Genomic DNA, 27,225 nt, shown 5'->3' on the forward strand with positions numbered 1-27,225 from the left:
CCCGCAGGCCACGTCCGGTTCGCTTAAGCTTTTAATTTGGCCCATGCACATCACACAAATAGGCTTGTTAAAATAATTCAAAATTGAGTTACTTATGTATGCAGTACTCCCACCACCCCACAGGGGGCAACATTGTTCTCGACAAGCAGCAACAACGGTAGAAATCCACACATGTAAGATTCATCACAAAACCTTGTCAGATCTTTATAAGTAGAGATTGTGCTTAAATATATTTAGTTAATTAGGAACCGAATGTCCCTTTGGGACAGAGGACCCTATTGAATTTCTAGCATTTTATCCTTTCTTTATTATTATTCTGCAGCTTAGAGCTGTAATTTGACCCCCTTAACATCCTTCAAAACTCACCAAAAACCTAACCCCAAAACCCAAAATTGTGCTCTAGCGCCCCTTAGGAAGAAAACGCAGACAAAACTGCCCGTAACTTCCAGTAGGAATGTCGTAGCGACATGAAACAAAAACTTCTATGTAGGTCTCACTTAGACCTAGATTTCATACACTGACATACTTCAGCAAAAATCAACAGGAAGTTTGCAATTCCCCCTTCAAAAGAAATGTTTTGTAAAAACACTCACCTTTGCCTCTTTGAGCTGTAATTTGACCCTCTTAATATGCTTCAAAACTCACCAAACTGGACACACATATCAGGACTAGCGAAAATTGCGATCTAATCAAAAAACCTAACCCCAAAACTCCAAATTGCGCTCTAGCGCCCCCTAGGAATAAAACACAGACAAAACTGCTCCTAGGAAGAAAACAGACAAAACTGCCTGTAACTTCCAGTGAGAATGTCGTAGAGACATGAAACAAAAACCTCTATGTAGGTCTCACTTAGACCTACATTTCATACATTGACAAGCCCCAACAAAAATTGACAAGAAGTTTGCTATTCCCCCTTCAAAACAATAGTTTTGTAAAAACTGGTCACCTTTTTTCAAACATTATATTCTCTGAGCACATGTGTCGTGTCGGCTTCAAACTACCACAGGAGAGCGATTGAACCCTTATTTTTAAAAGTTGATGAAAGAGTTTTGATTACTGCTACGGTTTTGATTTTATCAGCCCTCAAAGAACTGCTGCGCTGAAAACCATTTCAAAGATGGCCGCCGTGCGCAGACACAGTGAGGGAAACGTTTTTTTTCCCATACCGTCTGCTGCTGGTGCGCACGCACCAACATTTGTGAGCGAGGGGCTGTGATCGTCTGTACCAAGATGGCTGCCAGGTGCCGTAGCTAAGCCGGTATGTTTTAAAGTTGTGGTTTGCCTACATTTCGTAAAAACAACCGTCCAACATTTTACAACTAATTGTAAACTTATAGGTGCCGACTATCAGGGCCGAGTTGCGACGAGAGAGTGTGTCGATGTTAAGATATTACGCCGAGTTGGTCTATCTGTTTGCTAATAGTAGCTACTAGCCATACCAATGTACTTTCAATGGGCGGTTAGCATCGGGTTTTAATCCCGTTTCCTCCAATGTTTCTGCTCCGATTGAATTTCTTTGTATGCCGAGTCTTTATTTTGGGTACTTACATATGGTGCCTGACTGTTGTGACGTTTTAAGGCCATCTGCAGTTTTTATGCGCCGAGTTGGTAGGTCTATCTGTTTGCCAATAGTAGCTACTAGCCGTACCCATGTATTTTCAATGGGCGGTTAGCATCGGGTTTTTCTAACTTATATCTGTCAGTAGACACGTTATGGAAGGTAAAATTACAACATTTATATTAAAAAGTAGTGTATAGTTCTAACTTATATTTGTCAGTGGACACGTTATGGAAGGTATAAACTACAATATAATACAAAGTAAAGTAGTGTGTTGTTCTAACTTATATCTGGGAAGCCCAGACTTCCCTCTCCTCAGCCACTTCCATATATACTCGATCCCGTCCATCGCTGCTTGCAGCTTTAATTTTGTATTGAATTTGCTGACTTCTTGATATATTTTGTATTTGTTATTGTGTTAGTTTTTGCCCTGCGAATAACTCTGGCGATAAAAGCTTGTTTAATACATGTAGCGCTTAATTTGACCAGTAGAGGATGATAAAGCTACACCTTAGGTTTCATTTTGGGGAGCCACATTCATGTTTGATCTGAATGTTTGATTTCTATATCTGTAGTTTATTGTGTAAACACTAAACTTTCAATTGGGTGTATGTGAAATACACAATGGACGTTATTTATTCAAAATACACAAAGGACATTATACTTTTTAAGAATGTTTTTTTTGTATGATTATATTTTCAGTCTTACAAATCTAAATGAAAGAAGTGTAAAGAAGTACAACTGAAGAAGGAAAATAATTCAAAATAAGAAACATCAAATCCTCCAAAAAACTTCTGGAGCTTCTGTTTCTTCATAAAGTTAACTATCTATCTAGCCGCACACGCTGGAAATAAGTAGCGACGGCGGAATAATGAATTTATTGACAGTGCAGTGTGAATGCTGTTGTATTTATTTTGTAATTAAGTAAACACAGTTTCAAAGGAATATAACCTGGTAGGAATTTTCTGATGAAAATACCTCCTGAGTCCTTGGGCTCCTGAAACGGTGCCTATCTTCAATATGTAGTTGAATAGCCCTGCTGTACAGTATATTACGCATTTGAATGCATAACAACTACCAGGATGTGTCTTGTCTTACATAGGGAGGATGAATGATAGCCTTAATTCCATAAAAGGGCAGTTCCCCTTTAACAATATGGAGATTGCTCCGAGTTGTTTTAAGCGGAAATACGATGAGTAGTTGTATACACCCCTCAAAATGATGGAATCACCAGACTTGGGGCTGTTCATTAAGTTGTTTATTTTATAGAAAAAAACAGATTACAGACACAAAACTATACTCTTTTAAAAAGGAAACATTTTGGCTTTAAGAAACGAAATACATCAAAGAAAATGCATTGTGTTAGTAATTAACAATTTCATTTTTGGATCAAACTGAGAAAAAACAATATAAAATCACTTAATTTGAGAAAATAATTATGAAATCCCCATGTGTATTTTCATTCCAAAAGTTAACATCTGCACCTGAATAAATATTTTCATTAGTTTGCTCTGAGTTAAAAAAGGAGTGTTCATACCTTGGTGAGCTGTTGCACTAGGTGGAATGACATGAATCATGGGTACAACATGAGATATGGCAATTGAAATAAACGATAGTATCTGCTGCAAATAAACTACCAAAATGACCCGAATATACAGCATTTTCCTCTGAGGGGGAAAAAAAGCCTAAAACAATGGTATTATATCTGGGATCTAGAGAGTTATACACATGAATCCTGTAACCACACACAGCAGACACCTGCAGAAAATCCGTCTCAAAGATAGATAGATAGATAGATAGATAGATAGTACTTTATTAATTCCTTCAGGAAAATAAAAATTCCAGCAGCAGTGTACAGAGTTGAAATCAATTAAACAAATAAATAAATAAATAAAATAAAAAATAAATAAATAAATAAAAATAAAAAAGTTAATAATGGGGGTTTAAAAGGAAACAAAATAAAGAAATATTACAAAAAGAATAAAAACAATGGGAATAACAATATAACAGTAAAATAAGAATATAACAAGACGAAGTAGGCAGTAGTGACCATGTTATGAGAACATATCGCACTGTTAATGTTTTGCATCCCCTGTCATCCTAATACCCCCCGTCCCCCGTCCTAGAGAGGGGTTGTAGAGTCTAATGGCGTGTGGGACAAAGGAGTTCTTGAGTCTATTAGTCCTGCACTTGGGATGAAGCAGTCTAGCACTGAACAGGCTTCTCTGGCTACTGATAACGCTATGCAGAGGGTGACTGGCATCATCCAGGATGCTCACTAGTTTGTCAACAGTTCTATTCTCTGCCACCGTCACCAGTGAGTCCAGTTTCATTCCGATTGTAGAACCGGCCCGCCTGATCAGTTTCTCAAGTCTGGAGCTGTCTTTCTTAGATGTACTGCCCCCCCAGCACACTACCATGTAGAACAGAACACTGGCAACCACAGACTGGTTGTACATCCACAGGAGTTTTCTACAAATGTTGAAGGAGTGCAGTCTCCTGAGGAAGTACAGCCTGCTCTGTCCTTTCTTGTACTGGTGGTCCGTGTTAACAGTCCAGTCCAGCTTATTGTCCACCCAAACCCCGAGGTACTTGAATGAGTCCACGGTCTGTACCTCAACTCCCTCAATCACAATAGGTTGTGACCGTGGACTCGACCTCCCAAAGTCAATGACCAGCTCCTTGGTCTTTGACGGATTGAGCTGCTAGAGGTTCGTGTGGCACCAGACAACAAAGTCCCTCACCAGGTTCCGAAACTCCTCCTCTCTGCCGTCCCTGAAGCACCCGACGATGGCTGTGTCATCCGTGTACTTGTGGATGTGACACAGCTCTGAGTTGTAGCAGAAGTCAGCGGTTTACAGGGTGAAGAGAAGAGGGGCCAGCACCGTTCCCTGCGGTGCTCCGGTGCTGCTGATCACAGTGTCAGACGTGATGTCCTTCAGTCTGACGTACTGTGGCCTGTCGGTGAGATAGTTCGAAATCCAAGCAACCAGGCAGGGGTCCACTTGCATTTTGTAGAGCTTGTCCTGAAGGAGGCGGGGCTGGATGGTATTAAAGGCACTCGAGAAGTCCAGGAACAGGATCCTCACAGTGCCATTTCCCTTATCCAGGTGCGAGTGGGCTCGATGCAGCAGGTAAAGGATAGCATCCTCCACACCAACGCCTTCCTGGTACGCAAACTGCAGGCTGTCCTGGGCATGTTGCACCTGTGGTCTGAGGAGGCTGAGAAATAGCCGCTCCAATGTCTTCATTAGATGAGAGGTGAGCGCCACTGGTCTGTAGTCGTTCAGCTCACTGGGGCAATTCTTTTTGGGAACTGGAACGATGCATGACGTCTTCCAGAGGGTGGGCACTCTTCCCAGCCGCAGGCTGAGGTTGAAGATCCTTTGAAGTGGTTCACCCAGTTCTGCAGCACAGGTCTTCAGGAGTCGGGGGCACAGCTTGTCTGGGCCTGCTGCTTTCCTTGGCTGTAGCTTCCTCAGTTGACCTCTGACCTGGTCCGCAGAGATGACTAATGTCTGCGTAGAGGTGGTGGAGGGGGGTGCTGCCATAGCTGGGGGGGAGGTGCGTTGAGGGGAGCAGAAGAGGGGGTGGCTGTGATGGGGAGTGGGGGACGGAGAGGACACGGGCTGGTTAAACCGATTAAAGAAGTTATTCATCTCATTGACCCTCTCTATTGTCCCCACAACAGCTCTGGTCTTTGTCTTGTGGCCTGTGATGGTTTTCACACCTTCCCAGACCTCCCTCATGTTGTTCTGCTGCAGATTCTGCTCCAGCTTCTTCCTGTAGCTGTCCTTAGCTTCCCTAACGCGTCATTTCACCTCACGCTGTGCTGCTCTCATTGCCTCCCTGTCTCCACTCCTGAAGGCAGGTTTCTTCTTGTTGAGGGCAGCTTTAACTTCTTGTGTTACCCAGGGTTTGTTATTAGGGTAGCACCGAACAGTCTTAGCAGGGCAGATCACGTCCACGCAGAAGTTGAGGTAATCTGTGAGACAGTGAGTCAGCCCATCAATGTCCTCACCCTGTGGAAGCAGCACGTCCCAGTCTGTGGTGTTGTAGCAGTCTCTGAGGGCATCTTCCAATTCAGGGGACCACTTCCTCACATAGCAACTGTTAACAGGCTGTCTTTGGACCATGGGGGTGTATTTTGGCCGCAAATGAACAAGATTGTGGTCAGACTTCCCTAGTGGGGGTAGGGGTGTGACTTTGTATGCAACCCTTGACATTAGAATACAGTAGGTCAATTGTCCTGTTGTTTCTCGTGGGACAATCCACAGCCTGGTAAAAAGCAGCTAACGTTGAGTCCAAAGTAGCATGATTGAAGTCCCCAGAAATTATGAAAAAAGCCTCAGGATGTTTTGTCTGTAGCCTTGATGTGATGGCGTGGATCATCTCACATGCATTGGCAGCATCTGCCCTCGGGGGAATGTAAACACAAAGGGAGATCACGTGACTGAACTCCCTCGGCAGATAGTATGGCCGAAGGCTAACAGCTAGTAGCTCCAGGTCCGGGCAACACAAGACTTTCTTCACAGAGATGTGTCCTGGGTTACACCAGCGGTTGTTAACATATATGATGAGTCCCCCACCTTTTCTTTTCCCGCATGCTTTCGTGTCTCTGTCAGCTCTCACTGCGGTAAATCCCTGCAGGTCCACGTTAGCATCCGGTACCAGGTGGTTTAGCCATGTTTCCGTGAAGATGAGCAGGCTGCTCTCTCGATACGCACGCTGGTTTTTTAGTCCATGAAGCTCATCGATCTTGTTCGGCAGCGAATTCACATTCCCCATGATGAAGGAAGGAATGGATGGTTTGTAGCGCTGTCGATTTTCCTCACGCTTAGCCTTTAGCTTAGCTCCCGCTTTGCAGCCCCGAATATTCTTCCTTAGCTCCGCTGGAATGGAGTGTCGAACACCATTTCGCCCCATCATTTTCAGACTGAGCAGTTCCTCTCTCGAATAAGAAAGAAAGCTGCTTCCTGGTCTCTTAAAACTGCCAAAAGTATCCATTGGATATGTACAGGGATTCACTGTCTTCAAGGAAAACATAAAAAAGATAAAAGCTAAAAGATAAAAGATAAAATATATGTTTGTAAGATATAATAAATAATAATTATAATTAAAGATAGAATATAAGATAAAAGATAGGTTTAAAAGATGTACCACTACAGAGCTACTGGAGATGCAGCCGCCTTCCACAGCGCAAGCCGCAAAAAAAAAAAAAAAAAAAAAAAAAAAAAGATTGTGCAAGAGATTTGTTTTCAATAAAGAGGGTTCCTCTTATATTTCAGGTCAATCCGGTTTATGTGTACTAATTTTGCAACTCTACCCTTATTCTTACATGTCTTTTGTGTGACCTACTGTATGTGAGTGTTACTGACTGGTCCTCATTCTAAGCAGTTAAATGTACATTACTCAAAAAAGATGGTGTATTAGTAGACTATAAGTTTTGCTCCTGTGTTGTTTTATGAGATTAGAACACAAGATTCATTCTCTGCAGTGCAGTAAGAACTCCAGCTCTTCACCTCCATCCCATAGATTTCTCCCTGATGGTAAGCCGACACTTATTGGTGAAAAAGGCAACCGTGCAGCCAATTATTTTCACACTGTCATCAATTATTAGCACGCAATCTCTTGCCTTGCTTTTCTCCACGCTCCCCAATGTCATCAATATTTGACTGAGCTGTCAGTCTTGACACGTTTGGATGAGGCCAAGTGCTCTTTGTATGCCCACAAATTCGACAAAGTTGTTGTTAGTCAGAGAGATGATTCACTTGTTGTTCTCTTTGTCAAATGGGAAAGATTTGTTGGACATCTTTATTGTTGCCTCTATCTTACTACGGAAAGGTTTTTTCAGTCTTATAAATACTGTTCTTCAAATTCTGTGTTACGTTTTCTTCCCATACTGCCGCATTTTCTTTACGCAAAAACTCCTGAGAACTAGACCCTTTTTTTATACTGGGTTACCCAGCTTAATTTGACGCCATATCTCGCGAAAGAATACCCCAACGGCGGAGTCAACCCACAACAACAATACTTTGGGTATTCTGTCTAGATTACTTGTTGTAAAATGTTCTTTATCGCATTGTCTACTTTCTCAAGTCGATTAAAGATTTGATTAATTTATGATGGTTCAGGTGTGATTCACTACAATAGTGCTCCATAGCACACTGGAATCTAGTTAATTGAAACTTGCACACAAAACATAGCAAACAAATGTAAAATGCACAGCAAATAATTTACAATATGGCTCTTTTAAAACCTTCACATTGAAGTAAAGTCATCTACTGGGGAGATTGAAGCAGATGGACGCTCAGGTGGGGTTTTTTTGAGGGGGAGGGGGTTATCGCACATGCGTACTATGGAGGGGGCGAGGGGTCTTAAATGGTGGCATTGTTGTGTGTGGACATGGATAAGGTTAGGTGTGATTTACCTTGGATAACTTTATCCTGCTTAGTGTAAACGTGGCCTAAAAAAGTCACAAATCTTTTGCATGTTCCAAACAAAATGCAAATCTTCATGGCCTTATGTATCCATTTTGCTCTTATTTGGAAATATTGTATCTTAACTTTTACTGTAACATGGCATAATCTTACTGCAGGAAATACATATACATCAACTCAATGTAATCTGGTATGATCTATCCACTGTATACTTCATTCCCCTACATGGGAAATGAGGCAGAGTTTTACCACCGTGCAGCAACTTTGAATTAGATTTCCCTATTTAAAAAAATATATAGAATTTCTACTTTTAATGTAATGAGGTATTGTCTGACCACCATGATTCAACTGTAAACTAAGATCAACTACTTGGCAAATACTCAAATTGGTTTAATTTGGCACAGCCTAAGTGTTGTGCAACAATATTTTACCACAGTGCCATAATTGTACAATGTGTTGCACTAATTAGCAAATTGGGTATTTCAACTCAATTTCATTGTGGCCTGTTCTTACCGCTGTTTAACTACTGCAAACTTTCCACTAAAACTGTTGATATAAAGTGGTATGGTCTGACCACAGTGCCACAAATGTAAAGTACATTCAAGTACATTCAAATACTTCGCTTATATCTGTACTTTTAATGCAATGTAGTGTAATATAATCTTACCATCGTGCCACAACTGTCAACTACATTTAATTACTTGGCAAATACGGGATCTTAATTTATAGTGGCATGGTTTGAGTGCCGTTTAGCAATATGTCTTAGACTGGAAGGTCCTGAGTTCAAACCCTGGCCTAGACATACCAACTACTATAAAAATGGGACCCATTGCCCCCATGCTTAGCACTCAGCATCAAGGGATGGAATTGGGGCTTAATTCACCAAATGATTCCCGAGCGCGGCTGCTGCTCACTGCTCCCCTCCCCTCCCAGGGGGTGAACATGGGAATGTGTCAAATGCAGAGGATAATTTCACCACACTTCGGGTGTGTGTGTGACTATCGTTGGGACTTTAACTTTAACGTTTAATTTAATGTGGCATCGTCTAACCTCCATGCAACAGCTGCAAACTTTGTTCCCCTATATAGGAAATACTGACTTACACTTTTAAAGGTAGTATGGTGTGACCATTGCCCCACAACTGAAAACTGCATTCAACCACCACATGTTTTTTAACTATATGCCGCACTTAAAACCCCTCCATTTCATATTCTCAAAAAACGTCAGTGCACCTTATAATCCGGTGCGCCTTGTGTATGAATTATTTCTGGTTGTGCCGACCTCAAACCAATGTTATATGGTACATGGTGTAGTAATAAGTGTGACCAGTAGAGGACAGACACACAAGAGAAATGTGTGGACTGCAGGTTGAACAAAGTCTTTTTAATACATGACTCAAGCACCAGTATAACCAAAACTTTGATGTTATTTTACACGGTGCTCAAAAATCTGTCAGAATGTTTTAGTATGACTTTGGTACACTACAAAGCCGTACTACTTGACAGATTGATGAAGCATTACAGCTACCATATTCAGACGTACTGTGCTTCAACATACGGTAATTATTATGGTGTGTGGTGTATATAAGCACCCTAAAATGGCACCTATTAGTAGACATTTGGCATTTTGTTTCGCAATATAATGCAAAGTGATTTAAATGTAGGAATACAAATCCAAATGTGACCCATTTTAATGGGCCTTATAATCAATCCTTGTGTATGAAAATAGACCTGAATAGACCCGTTCATCGACAGTGCGCCTTATAGTCCAAAAAATACGACACTTGGCAAATATAGTATCTCTACCAAATGTAATGTTTCATTGTCTTCAAATCGATTAAAACTATATTCTACTATTTGTAATTGTTTACTATTTTGCAAATATATTTTCTCAAATAAATGTGGCATAGCCTTACCACCATGCACACATTGTTGCTCTATTTAGGAAATGTTTTATCTCATCTTTTCATATTACGTGGCAAATTGCTGGTAAATATGTTCTATTTAGGAAATGTGCGTGCTGATTCCGGCTCTTGCTAATTTTAGGATTAGCAGTCAAGCTCAGCATTTAAGTGGCGCTGGCAGCAGAAAGGTGCATGGAAGCCTACGCCGCCTGATTCAGGGCAGTGTGTCAAGGCCTGCATGGCGAGGCAGGGAATTGGTTCATCCAACTACTGTATTAGTTAAGCGGGAGTGTGGTTTAATTTGGTCAAAGTTTACAGTGTTGAGAATGCACTCTCCACTCCACTGTTGTGCTGTATTCCTGCTACAGGTGTTAGCGTTGTTAAGGGTAAACCAAATTGAAAAGATAGTTTCACTCATTGGACACCCACATACATGGAATCACTCCATCTCAGTTTCAAATATGACAGCCAACAGCAACAAACTTAATCATTGTTAGTCTTTTTACAGGCGAGGAGGCGTATCGAATTAAAACTGAGGATGACATGGGGAAAAGTCAAGCGCACAGAATGAAATATGTGAGATGTATTGCCGTCCACACAATTATGCCATTGTGGAAGTAATGAGGGGCAAAAAGATAGCGGGTTATCTGACTGATCAAGCTTGGTCCGCTGGTGGCGGGGCGATCCGTCATGGTTACCCATGTGGTTACATGACGATAATGGCTGGGAACGCCTATGGCGAAAGAGTTCACACTGGGTATTAAATAAGGTTTGGATGTCATGGATTGATGTAGTAATCAGGATTTTTTAATGTTTTGGTTGTAACAATGTATTGCTTTTTTTTATTGATTTAAAGCTGACCTGTAGTATTTTTCAACAATTTTAATCTCAGAGTGCCATAATAATGTTTAGGACTGTTTTCCAAAATCCAGCTCTGATCCTGGAATTGAGACAGTTAAAAAACTGCTTTTAGTAGGCCTGCCTAAAGACATGCCGTTTGTCTCAGTAGGTCTAATGCTAATGAGCTGAGTTTGTCCATATCTGCCTCAGCATGTGTACTCTGGAGTATTCGAATAAAACACACCTTCTAGCCTCAATGTGTCTTTCAGGGAAAATAGTTGAAAGAAGGATATTTCTGATTACTTTTTTAATATCTCTTCTTCTAAATGCACTTACCATTGAAATTGCACTTTTACCATGGGAGCGTCACTATGTATTGCGCTCCTTGCATTGAAAAAAGAGAGCACAGCCTACCATGTCAAATGTATGTTAAACTTACTTGGCCAATAAAGCTGGTTCTGATTTTTTTTTTAAATTAAAAAATATAAAAAGTTATACTGTGTAAAACCTGGTAATAAATAATAAACTAAACAAAAAGATAATTTGATAAAGTACAATGAATTAAGTGACCATGTATTTGAAAGTGATCCACACTCGATTCCGCCCATAAAACCCTATAAATAACCATTCAAAAACCACCAACAATACTCTGTTTACATTTCACGACATGAATATTAAACAAGTACTAGTGAAATTGTGATTATAAGCGCTAACGCAGACAAACTATTTATAGCATTGCCGTAATCACCAGCTTGTGTAACTATGTTGACATATTTTGCTGGTGAGCTCCTCTCTGGCCTTAGAGTTTGTTGAAGTTTATTGTAGATCATAAATAATACCTCTCACGTTGATAGAAGGATGAGGATGTAACCCAACAAATTACTGAACTTTGCCAGCCAAATTATACCCGGAAATGGGGAGAAAGGGACAAAAAGACACTTTTGCGAGGATTGGGATTCATTCTTCATCTAAATGAGAATATAACAACACTATATCAATTGGCATTCTAGTGACGGTTGTCTGCAGTGAGTAGTAATTGGTAATGTAGTAAAAAAAGAATGTTGTGATGCATTAATGCGTCTAGTATGCTTAAAATAATCAAAATGCATACATATTACATTTTATTATAAATGTGCCTGTTAGAGATGCGCGGAAAGGCAATTATATCATCCGCAACCGTGTCACCAAAGTCGTCATGCACCCGCCGTCCACCCGAACTAACATTTTATCAGAAACGCATCCGCCCGCCACCCGCCCGCTGAAATACATCAGAGGTTGGCCACCTTTACCACTCACGGAGCTGTCTAAACCCGTTTCACAGAGTAACGAAGACAATTGGAGCCGCTAAAGTTCTCGCGATTATCCAATTAGCGTTCATCCTGAGGACAAAGTTATGGGCGTGCTGTGAAGCCATTACCTTTGACACCTTCAACAACATGTACACACCGATTGTTAGTCTGGCATCATGTTGTGTGCAGCTTCCGCAATCACACGTACAAGCTAGCGGGGTGTATAAAATAGTCAGGAAATGTCATGGATACAAAGGATTCTGGGTATTAGTTGTGTTGCGTTTATGTTGTGTTACTGGGAGGATGTTTTCCCGAAATGTGTTTGTCAATTTTGTATTGTGTGGCTTCACAGCGTGGCGCATATTACTAAGAGTGTTAAAATTGTTTATATCAGAACCATTAGTGTACTCTGTGTCACCCAGTATGCCTTGCAGTCATGTGCGTGTTGCTGCGGAAGCCACACACATGTTGCTGGACTGACAAGCAGATCGTACATGCTGTAGAGGGCGACAAAGTCAATGACTTCATAGCACGCCCTAATACTTATTATCTGGGTGACTGCCGGTAGTCATTCTAGAGAATATTAGCGTCTCCTATTGACTTCTTTGCTTTGTGACACGGGTCTTAAATGGCTCTTTGGCAAAGGATACCGATCCCAGAACCAATTATATCAAATATTCCGGATGATTCAACTGCCACCCGCCCGAATCTAATTAAAATAAATTTTTTCGTCATGTCACCTGCCCGATCCGCAGTTTATCTGCGGATGAGACCGCAAACCTTTCATCTCTAGTGCCAGTTATTAAATTACATACAGCATATGCTTACATTATGTATTTGCAACCTTAATGGTGGTTTTTGGATTTTTTTAAAGAACTTTATAGGCAGACTAGAGAGACTTCCATTAACTCATTTGTAAGCAGACTTTTGATCATATTTATTTACAATTTTGAATGCATAAAAAAACAAACATGTGGTCTTGTCTTACATGAGGATTGTGAATGATAGAGAATATTTCCAAAAAAGTGCAGTTCCCCTTTAACAATTTGACACATTTTTGGACAAACAACTTGTTAGTATTACAACACAAACTGTAGATGTTAACATGTCCTCACATGGCCCGCTTGTTTTTGAATAAAAGATTCATAACAAATCAAACATACAAGACGGCATTAATTACCGAAATATACTTTTACTTTGTTTCTGCTTGTTTGTTGTTCTGAAGTCTGCAGGATGATCCGTGGTAATGTGTTGAAACATAGATCCAATGCTCTTGTGAAAGACCAAGCTCTGACAGTGAAAACATTTCACCATAATGTCTGTCTTTTTCAGTATAAATAATCACACAACCGCTCCGTCATCTTCTTTGGGCCCTCTGCTCTCTTTCCACATTGCCTTTCATTTTGAGCCATCTCTCCTGGCACTATGCTGTTTCCACCACACACACACACACACACACACACACACACAGGCAACATCACCGGCAGGATGACCAGGTCCTATTCCACCTGCAGATTTTTTTCCTAATCAAACTAATCGAATCGTTGCACCCTTAGTGTGTACTTATCCACTTTTTACATATACATTGTAAAGCTGCACACGTCCAACAACGCACCATTAGGGTCGGACAGAATGACACAAACGTTAGCAACACTAGCTTAGCTATAAGAGCTGTAAAGCTAATCTTACTCTCACATTTAGATGCTACATCATGCTAGGTTAGCCTATTGGGTATCAAACTCTAAACCTCAGAGCTCCCACGTTTTGATTGATTGATTGATACTTTTATTAGTAGATTGCACAGTTCAGTACATATTCCGTACAATTGACCACTAAATGATAACACCCGAATAAGTTTTTCAACTTTTTTAAGTCGGGGTCCACGTTAATCAGTTCATGGTATTCAATTCACGTCTGCAGCTGCTGAAGAAAAATACTAATTGGAATTTATCGTTTAAAGTCATTTTCAGACAATAGAGAGTGACATGATGGGGATTTAAATTATTTAAGGACCTTAGTTAGAGAAAATACAATTTAGAATTTGACAAAGCATACCCGCAGCATGACATGGTAAGTCCTCTTAAGTGGAACAAACGCATTGGAAATTTGATGGAACTGTCCTCAAGTCACCTGACTGCACTCTAAACATTTCAATATTTCATTCTTGCATTCCATTTTAATGTTTAATAGGCGGGAGAATTAAACAAAGCAATAATCTTGTGGGGGGAAACTAACAAATATTTACCCCTTCTGGCAATTTGATGCCTTGTTGCCTAATCACTGAGCATATAATATGTCTGATGTGCTGCAATATTTATGCTCTCCAGTTCTCTCTGTCATTGAATTTGATCTGCTTCTGGTGTGATTTTACTGTCCGATTTGTTTTTGTCATCACAGTTTGATTCTTTTCGTTTTAAAAAATATTTTCTTTCATTTTGATTTTTTTCACACACACACCAAAACTAATATGCAATATTAGGAAAAAATGTGCAAGAAGAGTTAAGCAGACATTAAGGTCTTGTAAAGCCACCTCCCCCAAGATCTCCCAATTATCACTGCAACAAGAATAGACAATTCATATATAAGACAATAAAACAGTCGCCTCAGTCCATAGACCAACATAACCGTTGATTGTTTTTTGTTAAATAAATACATCACAATTGAATACCTGATGGTAGTTTATTCAAAAGAAAGGGTAAGTGTACATTGATTAGTGGACATTCATAATGTGTATCAGAGGAATATTTGTAAAAAAATGTATATATATATGGAAAACTGTTGGTAAGTTAGTAGATGTACATACGTATAAAAAAAGACAGATAAACAATAAATGTTCTCAATAAAATGTATTCCATAAATGGACTGCAGTTTGTTGGAAAAAAAATATTATTCTCAATTCAGTTTACTTATAATTTAGGTAAAGGCATTTTTATAAGGGTATTAATTACAAATAGCACCCCAAATAATGTTGCAATATACTACAGTATATGTGGATATATTAAACTATGATATAATGTCAACATACAAAAACCCATACATCCATCCGTTTTCTACCGCTTGTCCCTTTTGGGGGTGCTGGAGCCTATCACAGCTGCACTCGGGCGGAAGGCAGCCTACACCCTGGACAAGTCAGCAACTCATCGCAGGGCCAACACAGACAGACAACATTCACACTCGTATCCACACACTAGTGACAATTTAGTGTTGCCAGCCTATCCCCAGGTGCCTATCTTGGGAGGAAGCCGGAGTACCCAGAGTGAACCCATGCAGAACAATTATTAAAATGAATAACTTTACTCAAAATACCTATTGATTTCATAATATTGCTACATACATTTCAGCACAGTATGTTCATTTTTCATCAACAAAACTCCTAAATTTGCCTTGAGGGACCAGGCTAATTTTGATGCCCTCATTTAATGTTTTCGTCTTCTTTATTATAGACAATAGACATTTCTTCATTTGCTTCCCTGGTCAAGCAATCAAGATTAGAATGTGATATTAAGACAGACGTCATCTGCAAACATAACCGGAAGTACATCCTTACGAACATTTTTTAAATCATTAATATAGATTACAAATAAATCCCAAAATGGAACTCTGAAGAACCCCAAAAAATATTTGTAGAATTTTGATTATTGTTTTCTTTCATTAGGATAGCAGAGTAGCTACGTTCAAACATTTATAAACTTGTTGGGCCCCGTGTGTTGAAGTATATTTTTAGTTCCTCACAGATTTATTTTCTTTGACCAAATCTATAGCCCTGTCGTATTTCGCCCTATTTAGTCTTTTGTGGCTGGTGCAATATTAGGCCGATTACGGATTTGGGAAAATAAGGCTATTTGGATGCAAATGCAAGACAATCCCACAAATTGCTTAAATTATTTGGCCACACTAGTCTTCAGGATATGTTGACACGACGGTGCAACGCTGCCAATTTGTATTTCGCCTCTTAAAGCGCTGTTGAAAACATTCCAATTATAGTTGTGTACGTAGAAAAATGAGTTGGCATAATAAGGAAATAGAGAAGGAATATCATAGTAATATATGATAAAAAGAAGAGTAGGATTTTCCAGTTTTTTTTTTAGCTCAACACTTTGCCACTTTGAATTATTCTACTTATAATCAAGCGTTCAAGGTTTGTTGTATGTAAGCGCCTGCAAACCCATTGATTTGTAATGACGCAGATTTTGGTTCAGTTCATAATATATGGACGTTGCAAGGGATTCTTGAACATACTGAGAGTTTAGGCTACATCAAACTCTTTTAAAAGCAGCTGTCGTCACGATGCATGTTCACCTTGGGTCAAAGCACAAGCTGGTGGAGCCAGAAGAAAAATTGCTGTATCTCGAATAAAAAACAACAGATGTTTTTATACAATGTTACGCACGAACAATGACTTTGTGTTTGTGTCTCTCGTCCTCGTCTCCACACAGCTGGGCACTCGGCGGAGGACGATGGTGAAAATGGCGGCAGGGATTCACTTAATGGGGCCGCTCTCAGAAAGCAGGGTCAAACGGCCTGAGAAAACGGGAATAGGAGTTCTTTATCTGCTACTCCCACTGCTGCTATCAACTTGCCTGGGCCAAGACACTGATGGTAAATATGGGCTCTCCTTCAGGTCCTTCTGTGGTCATTATATTCTCTCTTTAAATGTGTGTAGGACGCCTTCCTGTTTTTGCAACAAAGCCTGTTTTTCACAGGGCCCCTTGTTTGCATGCTAAGGTATGATATATGTCATACCTTCCAATGTTGACATTGGAATGATATCATTCCAGGATACAATTGTAACTGCAGGGTCAGTTAGCATTCGGTAGATCAGTCGCAACCATTAACATGAAAGCAACACCACTTCAGAGGCTCACAATTTTCCAACACTCAGACAAAAATGGTCATTTTATATTGGAAAATCACCACTGGATGTCAAAAGTTGGTCCACTTTACAATTGTTGCTGCAGACTTTCATCATTTTTCGTCAATTTTCCCCATGTTCTTGGCCTGGATGCATTCGCCGCACCATGCTACTGAAACCACTTCAAACGTGTTTGACTGACACCTCCTTCACTTCAATAAACAACTGTTGGCCTTGTCTGCTGTGGCACAGAAGACAATTAACTCTGGTGCGTTAAAGTACCAGTTCTAGTATCAGTTGTTCTTCTAATGTATGTAGATTGGGCCAGTTACATCAAATCTTCATGATAACTGACATATTTATAGCCAAGGAAAAGAGTTTTTCCGTGCTGGATTTAAAAACAAAACCAGTTAACCTCTGCATAACGGCGCAGTAAAGAACATGAACTGTGCCTCAACGCTTTGTTTCACCTTTTGGAAGGTTTTTATGCAGCCAATTTTATGGATGGGTTTTTCAAAATTCAACATTAGAACATGACTTTTTAGTTTGAAATTTTATATTTTCAGGTACCATTTTTTTATCCTAGTCAGAGGTTTCCCATTCTCCTGTTTATTTTGACAAAAAATAATGGCAAACTTGAAAGATTGAGGGTTTCCAAAGGGCAAGTCTTTGGTACGACTAATCCTCACATTAGGAAAACCTGTGTAAAATACTTACTTTCCGTGGTACTTCAATTTACGAACACAATTTGTTCAACAACCGAACGTGTAACTCAAAACACTCGTATATCCAATCAGTCCCACCCTTTGAAATGAATTGAACTCTATTTTAATCCGTGCTCAGCCCCTTCTAAAACAGCACACTTTTAACATGCCATTTAAATTTTTTTAAATAAAAAGAAACTATCAGATTAGAAATATGGTTCAAAAAAATCAATGCAATAACATGTACAACTGACCATTGCAGTAGTTTTTTGGGATAATGTAATAATATTGTGCAGCATTTATGTTGGGGACCACAATTTACCTGACCTTGCGATGTCTCCATCAGGCTGCTTCTTTGTCCAGCCACCTTGGGCTTGTTTTTAGGACAGGTGTGTGTTTGTTTATTTGAAATGAACATTGCACAATACAAATACTATATTGCACAGACTAGATATAGCTAAAGTACAAGCTAATTTTCAACTGTTTTCAAAGTGACAACAGCTAAAAATACATTTAGTTATTCAACTCCATGTAATTAGTGTTTGTGGGGGAAATGCTCGCAAGGCAAATTGTTAGAGGTGTAACAATTCTATTGAAATTATAATTGGATGTTGTTGTATGAGTCACAGACGATATTTCTATAGATCGACACCATTCAAAACGATTTACTGACATGAAGTCTGTTGGGTAACTTTTTAGCAAAAAAAAAAACTGACTGAAACAAATGTATGTATTCTGAACACTGCAGGTGTAGTTTCCTACAATCCTGATCTTTCTTGTAAGGTAATTAGGTATGAATAAATTAATGCTATAAACATTCAAGTAGGGTTGTCCCCATATCAATATTTTATTTTGATACTTCTCGTAATAAAAGGGACTGCAGAAAATTTTCATTTTTGGCTTCATTTTAATTACATATCTTTCAATTACATTAAACCTATGGTTCTTATTGCACTCAAAAGAAAAGGTGTTAAAACACACTGGGATTTTCTTACTGCACTCATACAACAATTTTAGTAGCTTATAAAACTAAAACTAAAAGGCATTAAACACATTGGGCTTTTCTTGTTGCACTCAAAGATCAATTTATAATGTTAAATATTACATGTAGTCAGTCACAATTTAGGTTGGAATAGAATAAAAAGTTTCATTGACATTGTATTAAATGCTTTATGATTATAGTTGCCACTCTCGGTCTGTGCTTTAATACAAATAAAATACTCTCGCTAAATGTACACAGCTAAGACATGTAGCAGGTAAAACACACATTGAAAACGAAAAAAAAAAAAAAAATCTAGCAATTTGTTAACTAACTTGCATTAGTTTGCGCTACGTGGGCGGTTTGGGCTCCGCTAATATTTGGCATCAAGCCAAGCAGCTGTGTGTAAGTTTACGTATCTATGTGCACAGCAGAGAACTGTGCACATTTCAAAGTTATTGTGTAGGTCTGGATTATTGTTATTTAAATGTTTACCTAAGTTTGATGATGATAATGCATTAAATTTTTTGTGCTTTTCGATACACTAGACACACTCAAATATCTCACAGAAGTGAGAACCGATCATTCATTCACTCCACATGTTTTTAAGCACTGCTTGCAGCGTGGCACTTCCGTATTTAAAGAGTCACCTTTTATTGATAGTTTTGAAGCCCAAACATCTCCATGTTGCGCTTGACGCACCCTATTTATCAACCGTTATAAGTGCCTTTTTTCCCAGTTTTCCTCCCAATTTTTTTGCTTGTGCACTCTGTGAGTGTGTGCTCACTGACACTCAACATGCTCCGTGGCCCAGCAACGTTCCCGCAGCAAGACAGCATGCGGAAGTAAAAAAATACCGGTATTTTTCAAAGACAGTATTGTACTGTTTTCAATCATTGGTACTTCGGTACTTTATTAATACTAGTACAGGCAAACAAGCAATTAATGGCCAATGCAAAAACATCTTATTTGAATAAAGAGCAACCAACACTTTAGGTTGAATTAACAAGAGGAAACCTATTTTGCTCTCATTGTCCACATCCAATACATTTTCATTGAAAGTACAGTAAACAACATTTTAACAGTATATTTTTCTTTTTTTTTGTCAACATAAAAATAATACAATATTATTATCAAAATTAAAGTGCAACCAACATCTTTTCCGGTTGAATGAACAGTAGGTATTTTTGAGAAATTAAGGCAAAACAAATATCTTCCGGTTAAATGAGCATTGGTTTTACCTACTACTACTCTTATTTTAGTACACATCAATGGTGGCTCGGAAAAGTCACGGCAAATGCAAACGTAACTACACAACAACATAAAACCATAACACGATAACAATAAGCCAAAACATGACAATATAAAGACTCAACGCAAGTGAAAGCGGACAAGTTTTGGCTGAGGTGGAAAATTGAAAATGGTGTAAGGAAAGAAGTTTGAATAGTAAGTGAAGTGTGACCACTTCTTCAGTTATGAATATTTTTTTTACTTTTTCAATAATAATAATTGCTGTTGGCCCTGCGATGAGGTGGCGACTTGTCCAGGGTGTACCCCGCCTTCCGCCCGATTGTAGCTGAGATAGGCGCCAGCGCCCCCCGCGACCCCGAACGGGAATAAGCGGCAGAAAATGGATGGATAATAATAATATACTATGTTCATTACACTGTTTTTATCCTTCTGCCTCAGCCTGGTCTGTTGGCAAAACTTGCTCCGCTGTCACTTTTGTTGTCCGTCACATACTTAGTGGTTTAAAGTTGTGTTGCGGCTTTATATTATTGTGTTGTGGCATTTTTATTTGTTGTAGCTTTTGAAATCCAGCCGTAGCTGAAAGTTGTTGTGATGTTGTTTTATAATAATAATAATAATAATAATAATAATAATGGATTAGATTTATATCGCGCTTTTCTATTGTTAGATACTCAAAGCGCCCACAGAGAAGTTGGAACCCATCATTCATTCACACCTGGTGGTAGTAAGCTACATATGTAGCCACAGCTGCCCTGGGGTAGACTGACGGAAGCGTGGCTGCCAGTTTGCGCCTACGGCCCCTCAGACCACAACCAATCATTCATTTACCAGTGTGAGCGGCACCGGGGGCAAGGGTGAAGTGTCCTGCCCAAGGACACAACGGCAGCGATTTGGATGTCAATAGGTGGGAAGCGAACCTGCAACCCTCAGGTTTCTGGCACGGCCGCTCTACCCACTACGCCATGCCGCCCCAAGCTTTATGATCATTTATTTTCGTGTTTGTATTAGTTGTGACCTTGTGGCCTCGAACAGACAGACTTTTGTAATGTTTAACTTTCTTATCATTACAAGTGCTAAGCTTCATATAAAGTCTGCCGTTCTTAAATCCAATGTTTTCATTTTTCTAGTATAGTTAAATGGATGTATTGCCTTTTTTAACGATGTTTGCTCAATACCTACAGTATCTTCCAGATGGGCAACTTGTCGAGCACCGATTGAAGTAGTTGAATCTTAGGAATATAAATAGATGTATCGATTATTTTTTATAACCCTACAAACCCATTGTGTTTTCCAATCCACATTTCCAAGTAGGTATTTTTATAGCACGTTTATTAAAATAAATCCGTTTTTCAGTTTAGTGTATTTTAAACTCCTATTCATCATTGTCAGTAGCATTTGGACGCATTCTGACAGTTGGGTCGGTGGGGGTTTATGTGCTCAGTATCAAAAGAAACCAAAGCCAAGAATCTACCCCAAAAAGTTCAAAAAACGTTTTGCATTTACTTACAACTTTCTGGGCATGTTAGCCCAAATGATATCGGGTCAAATGAGGGGAAGCTCAGCACCACTTCCTTTTAGCTCCATTTGTCAGAATACGAAGATTACAGTTTAAAGTGCACTCTTTGAGATTTATCTGGCTGGCATTTAACTGACACGAGTGAGCACATATTCCGCAAAGGCCACGTAAATGAGAGCATCAAGTGTGTGAGTGTGTGCGTGTGTATGTGGGCGTGTTTATATAAATCCGATGCGGTATCGTTGACTGGGTCTTTAAAAAAACGGTCTTGCACGAGCAATTCCGGTGGATGTAGATTGTAACGGAAATAGCAGTTTTAATGAGGCTGGTTTGCCGATTGACAGGCGACATTTCCCCCTATCCCACCAGCACCACGGAAAGAATTTAATGAGCAGCAGTCCCGGGATAATTTTATCTGTTTTGGACTCCACGTGACGAGCGCATGTAGTACTACACTTTTAATTAGCCGAGCAACTATATCAACTCACTTTTTGGTGACATGAGTACTGGTGCATTTTTAATGAGCTCACTGTGAGAGAACACACAGTGTGTCAACTGTTTACTACGGAATTAGCTATAAACCAATTTACTTCCGTTTGCTTCCCCTCCAAGGAAATTGTCATAATAAAAATACTAAAACGCTTATTATTGCTGTGACTCACTCTTGTTATAAGCTGATGTAAAGAGAGAGAACAACTTCAACAGAGATCTGATGAGGAATATCACAAACTATCAGAGTTCCTACACTTGACTTCCCTCTGATTAGTAATTCATGTGAAGTTTGTGGTGTGTAGGCGGCGCCTTTCCAGCTGCTTTATTTGAATGTGGCTCATCTGCAGGCGTGAACAAGATGACAGGAAGCATGACTTGACGCCGACGTTTTTTGAGCATGTCAGTACCGTGTGTTTGTGAGTGTTTCCATGTGAAAGCAATTACTCATATATGGCTAATCTGTGTGGTATATGTTTATTATCCACTGAACACAGCTATTGTCTCAAAAGCTGGCAGCACAGGTCAGTACTTGGATAATTGTGTCTTACCTCCAGTCTATCATGCATCCTGATCTAATATAACATGAGTACTGCTGACACTGAGGAGCTATGAACTGTCCCGTGGTTATTGTCTTAATATCCAGCAACACTGACTAGGAAACCTCAAAGTAATCATGTGTCAATATTTAGTGTGAGCACCATTGTTATCTAGGACTGCCTTCATTCGCTTAGGCATGGTATTCACCAGAGCGGCACAGGTTGTTAGTGGAATTATCACCCACTCCTCCATGGTAGATCATCTTAAAGCTGCTCGGCCTCATTATTATCTACCACTACCATGCTCAATTCTAGGCAAGACAGTTATCTTACTTCTCACTTGTTACAATACATGGGTGTTAACTCATTTTCAATGGATAGTAAATTAATATAAGAGAAGGGGTCACCAAACTTCGGCCCGCGGGCCCAGCGTCCGAAATCCAGCCCGCAGGAAGTCCAAAGTTAAAAAATGCATCCATCCATCCATTTTCTACCACTTGTCCCTTACGTATTTTTTAAAATCTGTCCTTTCTAATCCATTTTCTACCGCTCGTTACTCTCGGTGTTTCCTAGCCGCTCAGGCATATCATATTGTCTAAAAAATGTATTTTCCCATCGATACGTGACATCATTGAACTCGGAATATATATAAATACACAGTCCGGCCCCCGGCAAACATTTTTAACCTAATGCGGCACCTGAGTCAAAAAGTTTGGTGACCCTTGTCACGCCAAATTTCTTCTCCCTACAAAAATCTTTCCCCCCTATTTACTTCCGGAGTCATGATTAATACAGACGTTTTGTTAACGCTATATTATAAAAATATAACGATATATTATAAAAATACAGACGTTTTGTTAACGCTATATTATAAAAATACAGACGTTTTGTTAACGCTATATTATAAAAATATAACGCTATATTATAAAAATATAACGCTGTATTATAAAAATACAGACGTTTTGTTAACGCTATATTATAAACATTTTTTAAAAACAATTTACAAACACAAGCTATGGGATGACATAAGAGGAAACGTGACCCTGGAAGTAAATGCGATATCGATATATCGCCCAGCGATATATCGATATATAGGATATATCGCGGGTTTGTCTCTGTGCGATATAGAAAATGACTATATCGTAATATTCGAGTATACGTTCTCACGCAGGACTTTTAGCTACGGGCGTACACTTCAGGCTCTCCTCGCTCTTTCCTGTCTCTCATTCTCACAGACAAGCAGGCGCACATTTTTACATACGTCACAAACCGTCACGTCACACGTCACATACACGCCCTGGCAGGGCAGAGAGGTAGCGGCGTGGCTAACGTTAGCCGCTAACGTAGCCGTACAAGAGAAAGATGGTGCGGATCTGGTAACAAATGAAGGAAGACTTAATCCCCAATAAAAACAGCAGGGTTTCCATCGTCTGCCGGTGGTTCGGCTTCAAGTGGGAATATGTCGAACAGACAACCGTAATTTGTCAAGTGTGGGGGGGAAAAGCGTTGCTATAAAAAGTAGCATCACTGCTAAAATGTAGTATCATTTGTAAAGTCACTCGCTAGAGAATGAAGAGAATTTCATAACCTTAGTAACATACCACATAGTGAAGAACAAATACTATTTGATTTCCTATTTAGCAGCTCATTTTTATTTGACACTTAAAATGTCTCTCACAATCTTGCAATTTATGTTTTGGAAATGACTTGAATGTTTGTGCCATTGCTTAATAACTTTAATAAATACACTTTTGGTCAATTGACTTAGTTGTGATTTCCCTCTCTGCATGAAAGTTTAAAAGTAGCATATATTAATGCAGTATGAAGAAGAATGTTTTAATGTAGACACATAGAATCATCATACTGCTGTGATTATATGCATCAAGTGTTCATTCAAGGCTAAGGCAAAATATCGTAATATATATTGTATATCGCGATATTAAAAAATGGCAATATCGCCCAGCCTTAATTCCAACACAAAAGTCGCTTTTTGGACATTCTCTATGTTCTGATGGAGATTTTGACAATTTGTTGTGGATTTAATTTCTTATTTACCTTTTTTAGGTACGGATTCAGGCACCACTGTTTAAACAGCACAGATTTTTAAGTACTGATTTTGTACTGGTATCAGTTAAAAAATAAACAATACCCAGTTATGTTGCCAATTAATATAATGCTAACATGACAAAACAAGCAGTACCACCATTGACCATCCATTGTATAGCCCTAAAGGCACCATGATTGAGGACTCGTCTTCCTATTGTTTTACAGAGAGAAAGCCTATTAAGCCTAGGTCTGTTATATGTTGGGCTGGTGTAGCACAGTGCCATGGAAGAAGGCTTTTGATTTAGGCCGGATGAGGTAAATCTAACAAGGTACTATTTTTTTTTTTGTTTGATTCCTTTTTAGCCATTTCGTTGTTTGAAGAACCCACATTATTTTTATTTTTTTTTCATTTTACTGTATATCTCGCCCCAAACATGGCATCCTTAAGGTTTGTCTTGTTTTTCATCCTTCAAAGAGGACAAATTAGGTTATTCTAGGCACTCCTGCAGCGCTCTAACCAAGGCAGATGGCATGTGACGCTTGCGACCATGAGAGACCGGAGAATTGACTTTGGAGCTCAAAGACCCAACACTTGAAGTATACTCGCAATCAGCATCTGTGGTTTTGGAAGCATCTACCATTGTTTGCTGCGCATCGCTTGCTTTGGCTCGGCCGCTGCCGTCTCCGGCTGTCAATTCGTGCCAATGAGACCTCTGCACGACTCAGTTTTGCATCACCTATGTGCCAACGCTGATTTGTGTTAATCAGTATTTGGTGAATGTGTGTGCTCACTAGCTAGCACGGATCACCAGAATTGCCCAAACTATGGGATCGGTTTCGTGTCACTAGTTTGCCTTTGCACTCGTTGCTAGGAATAATTCTGAGGGTTCCATCACAATCCTCCCATACTGTAGGTTATTTTGTATCAGGTAAATACTATTGTTAAAACCTGGGTGTTTTACTGGTTAAAATTGCTAAAATGACCGTTTGTTAGAAGCAGGGCACTTATATCTGAGTTTGGAAACGTTAAGTTATTTTGTAGGCGACCTCTAATGCTTTTAATCTACATTTAAAACTTTTTCTTGTGGTCTAGATAATATGCATCGGGTACGCGCTGGTGTACATTTTGCTCTACAGTCACATTTATAACTCGTTTTTGAGTCTGTCTCTAAGATGTCCTTTGGTGGAGGCATTCATATATTGCAAATGGAACCACACCCTAACCTCTACAAAAGTATCCCAATGTATCTTCTGAAAATGTATACTGTTTAAAAATATAGACTAACGTCACAACCATGTTTTTTTTCTAGACACGATCAAAAATGAACATCAAACCTTATATAGATTTACTCGGTCACAACATTAGGTACAGCATTAAACAAAGCTGCTTTTAGCAACATAAATGTCGCTGGGATCTGGCTTCCACATATGTGGACATCACATTTTTGGCTGTGTAGACCACAATACATTTTTCTCTACAATAGCCTGGTTTCTTCTTACAAGTTCATTATACTGTCAATCAGTGGTGGAGGATAAATATATCACATCACATGTTAGATTTAAGATGGCTGAACACCATGTCCAAAAGTTCAGGTGATAACTTTCAACTTGTTTTTGCTTTTATACTCACTTGGTTTGAAAGAGCTTAAATAGCCAAGACAAATTAAAATGCATGCCATACAAGAATTTGAGTTTTAGGAGGTTTCAACATCTATGCAAAATGTTGACCAAAGAACCACCAATTACATCTTATGTAGACCAGAAGGAAGTGTCTTAGATGTGGAAAATAATCATATGACCCCTTCAAATCCTTTCTGTTACAGACTAAAAAGCAATTTTATACATGGCAGATGTACTGCCATAAAAACAAGGTCCGCTTTGCAAAATGAGCAAGGTATTCATGTTTTTAACAAGAATAAGAGGAAATATCCTCCCACTTTAACATGTTTACTGGCGATGTTTTAGCAAGTGACCCACTTCCGCCTGGAGAAATACGAAGACGTCACAATCATTGTCAACAAATACAATTGTCGACATTTATCGACAATGCCGACTAATTGATATTTTGAATATTGTTTTTAATATTGTTGTGCAGCACTTTGGAAAAATGTATGTTGTTTAAATGTGCTATACAAATAAAGTGGATTGGATTGGATAATTGTTGCAGCTCTAGTCTAAAGCTTTTGTCCATGTTTCTAAAAAGTGAAATATTTGGATTAAATCATGTTTTTTTTTTCTAGTATTGTTTACATTGGAGATCTTGTTACCAATATAAATAGGATACATTGATGTTTACTAGAGCCGGGTAAAGTGTACAGATGTGTGTGTTATTGCTTGAGGTCACTTTTGTATTTTCGCTTTTGGGTGACGAGTGGCGCCTGATTGAGCGCCACTGTCAGCTGTGCTGAGCGCTACACGGGCTTGGCACAGGGCTGACACTCTGAGAGAGACTTCAGCTAACAGATAAGCCAGCCCGGTTACAAAGTGGTGATCCCTCCAGCATTGAGTCACTGTCTATGATTGTGTGCGACTCTGCAAGTTGTGTTTGTGTGTTAGCACTCAGGTCAGCAATCCGTTTCCTCCAGAGATGCATCAATCTAACACAAGGTCACACTGTCCCTTGTCGGCCATCGCTTCCCTTTTACCTTCTCCTATTCGGACTGTCTTCCTTTAATTTCTTCTTCAACGTTTACTTGACTGTTCCCCTCCAATTGTCTCCATTTCTCCTCGTCCTTCTATCTCTGTCCTCCATGGTTGAATGAATCGAGAGGGGGGAAAGGATAGACGGACGGCTAGATGAAGGAAGAGGTGATGAATGG

General features: G+C 39.4%; 1 protein-coding gene across 4 annotated transcripts in view; it reads left to right on the forward strand.

The window, feature by feature from the left end:
• pcdh15b (protocadherin-related 15b) overlaps positions 1–27,225 on the forward strand; it is a 375,223-nt gene that overhangs the window by 6,570 nt on the left and 341,428 nt on the right. For all 4 annotated transcript variants that reach the window (XR_009807925.1, XM_061909585.1, XM_061909586.1 and 1 more), the window contains exon 2: positions 16,467–16,629. Coding sequence is in view for 3 of the 4 variants with exons in the window: in XM_061909585.1 (XP_061765569.1) it covers positions 16,467–16,629 (163 nt within the window). In the remaining variant the exon portion in view is untranslated. The remainder of the gene's footprint in view (positions 1–16,466; positions 16,630–27,225) is intronic.

The sequence above is a fragment of the Nerophis ophidion genome, linkage group LG08, assembly GCF_033978795.1.
Source record: "Nerophis ophidion isolate RoL-2023_Sa linkage group LG08, RoL_Noph_v1.0, whole genome shotgun sequence".
In the NCBI taxonomy this organism is placed as follows: domain Eukaryota; kingdom Metazoa; phylum Chordata; class Actinopteri; order Syngnathiformes; family Syngnathidae; genus Nerophis; species Nerophis ophidion.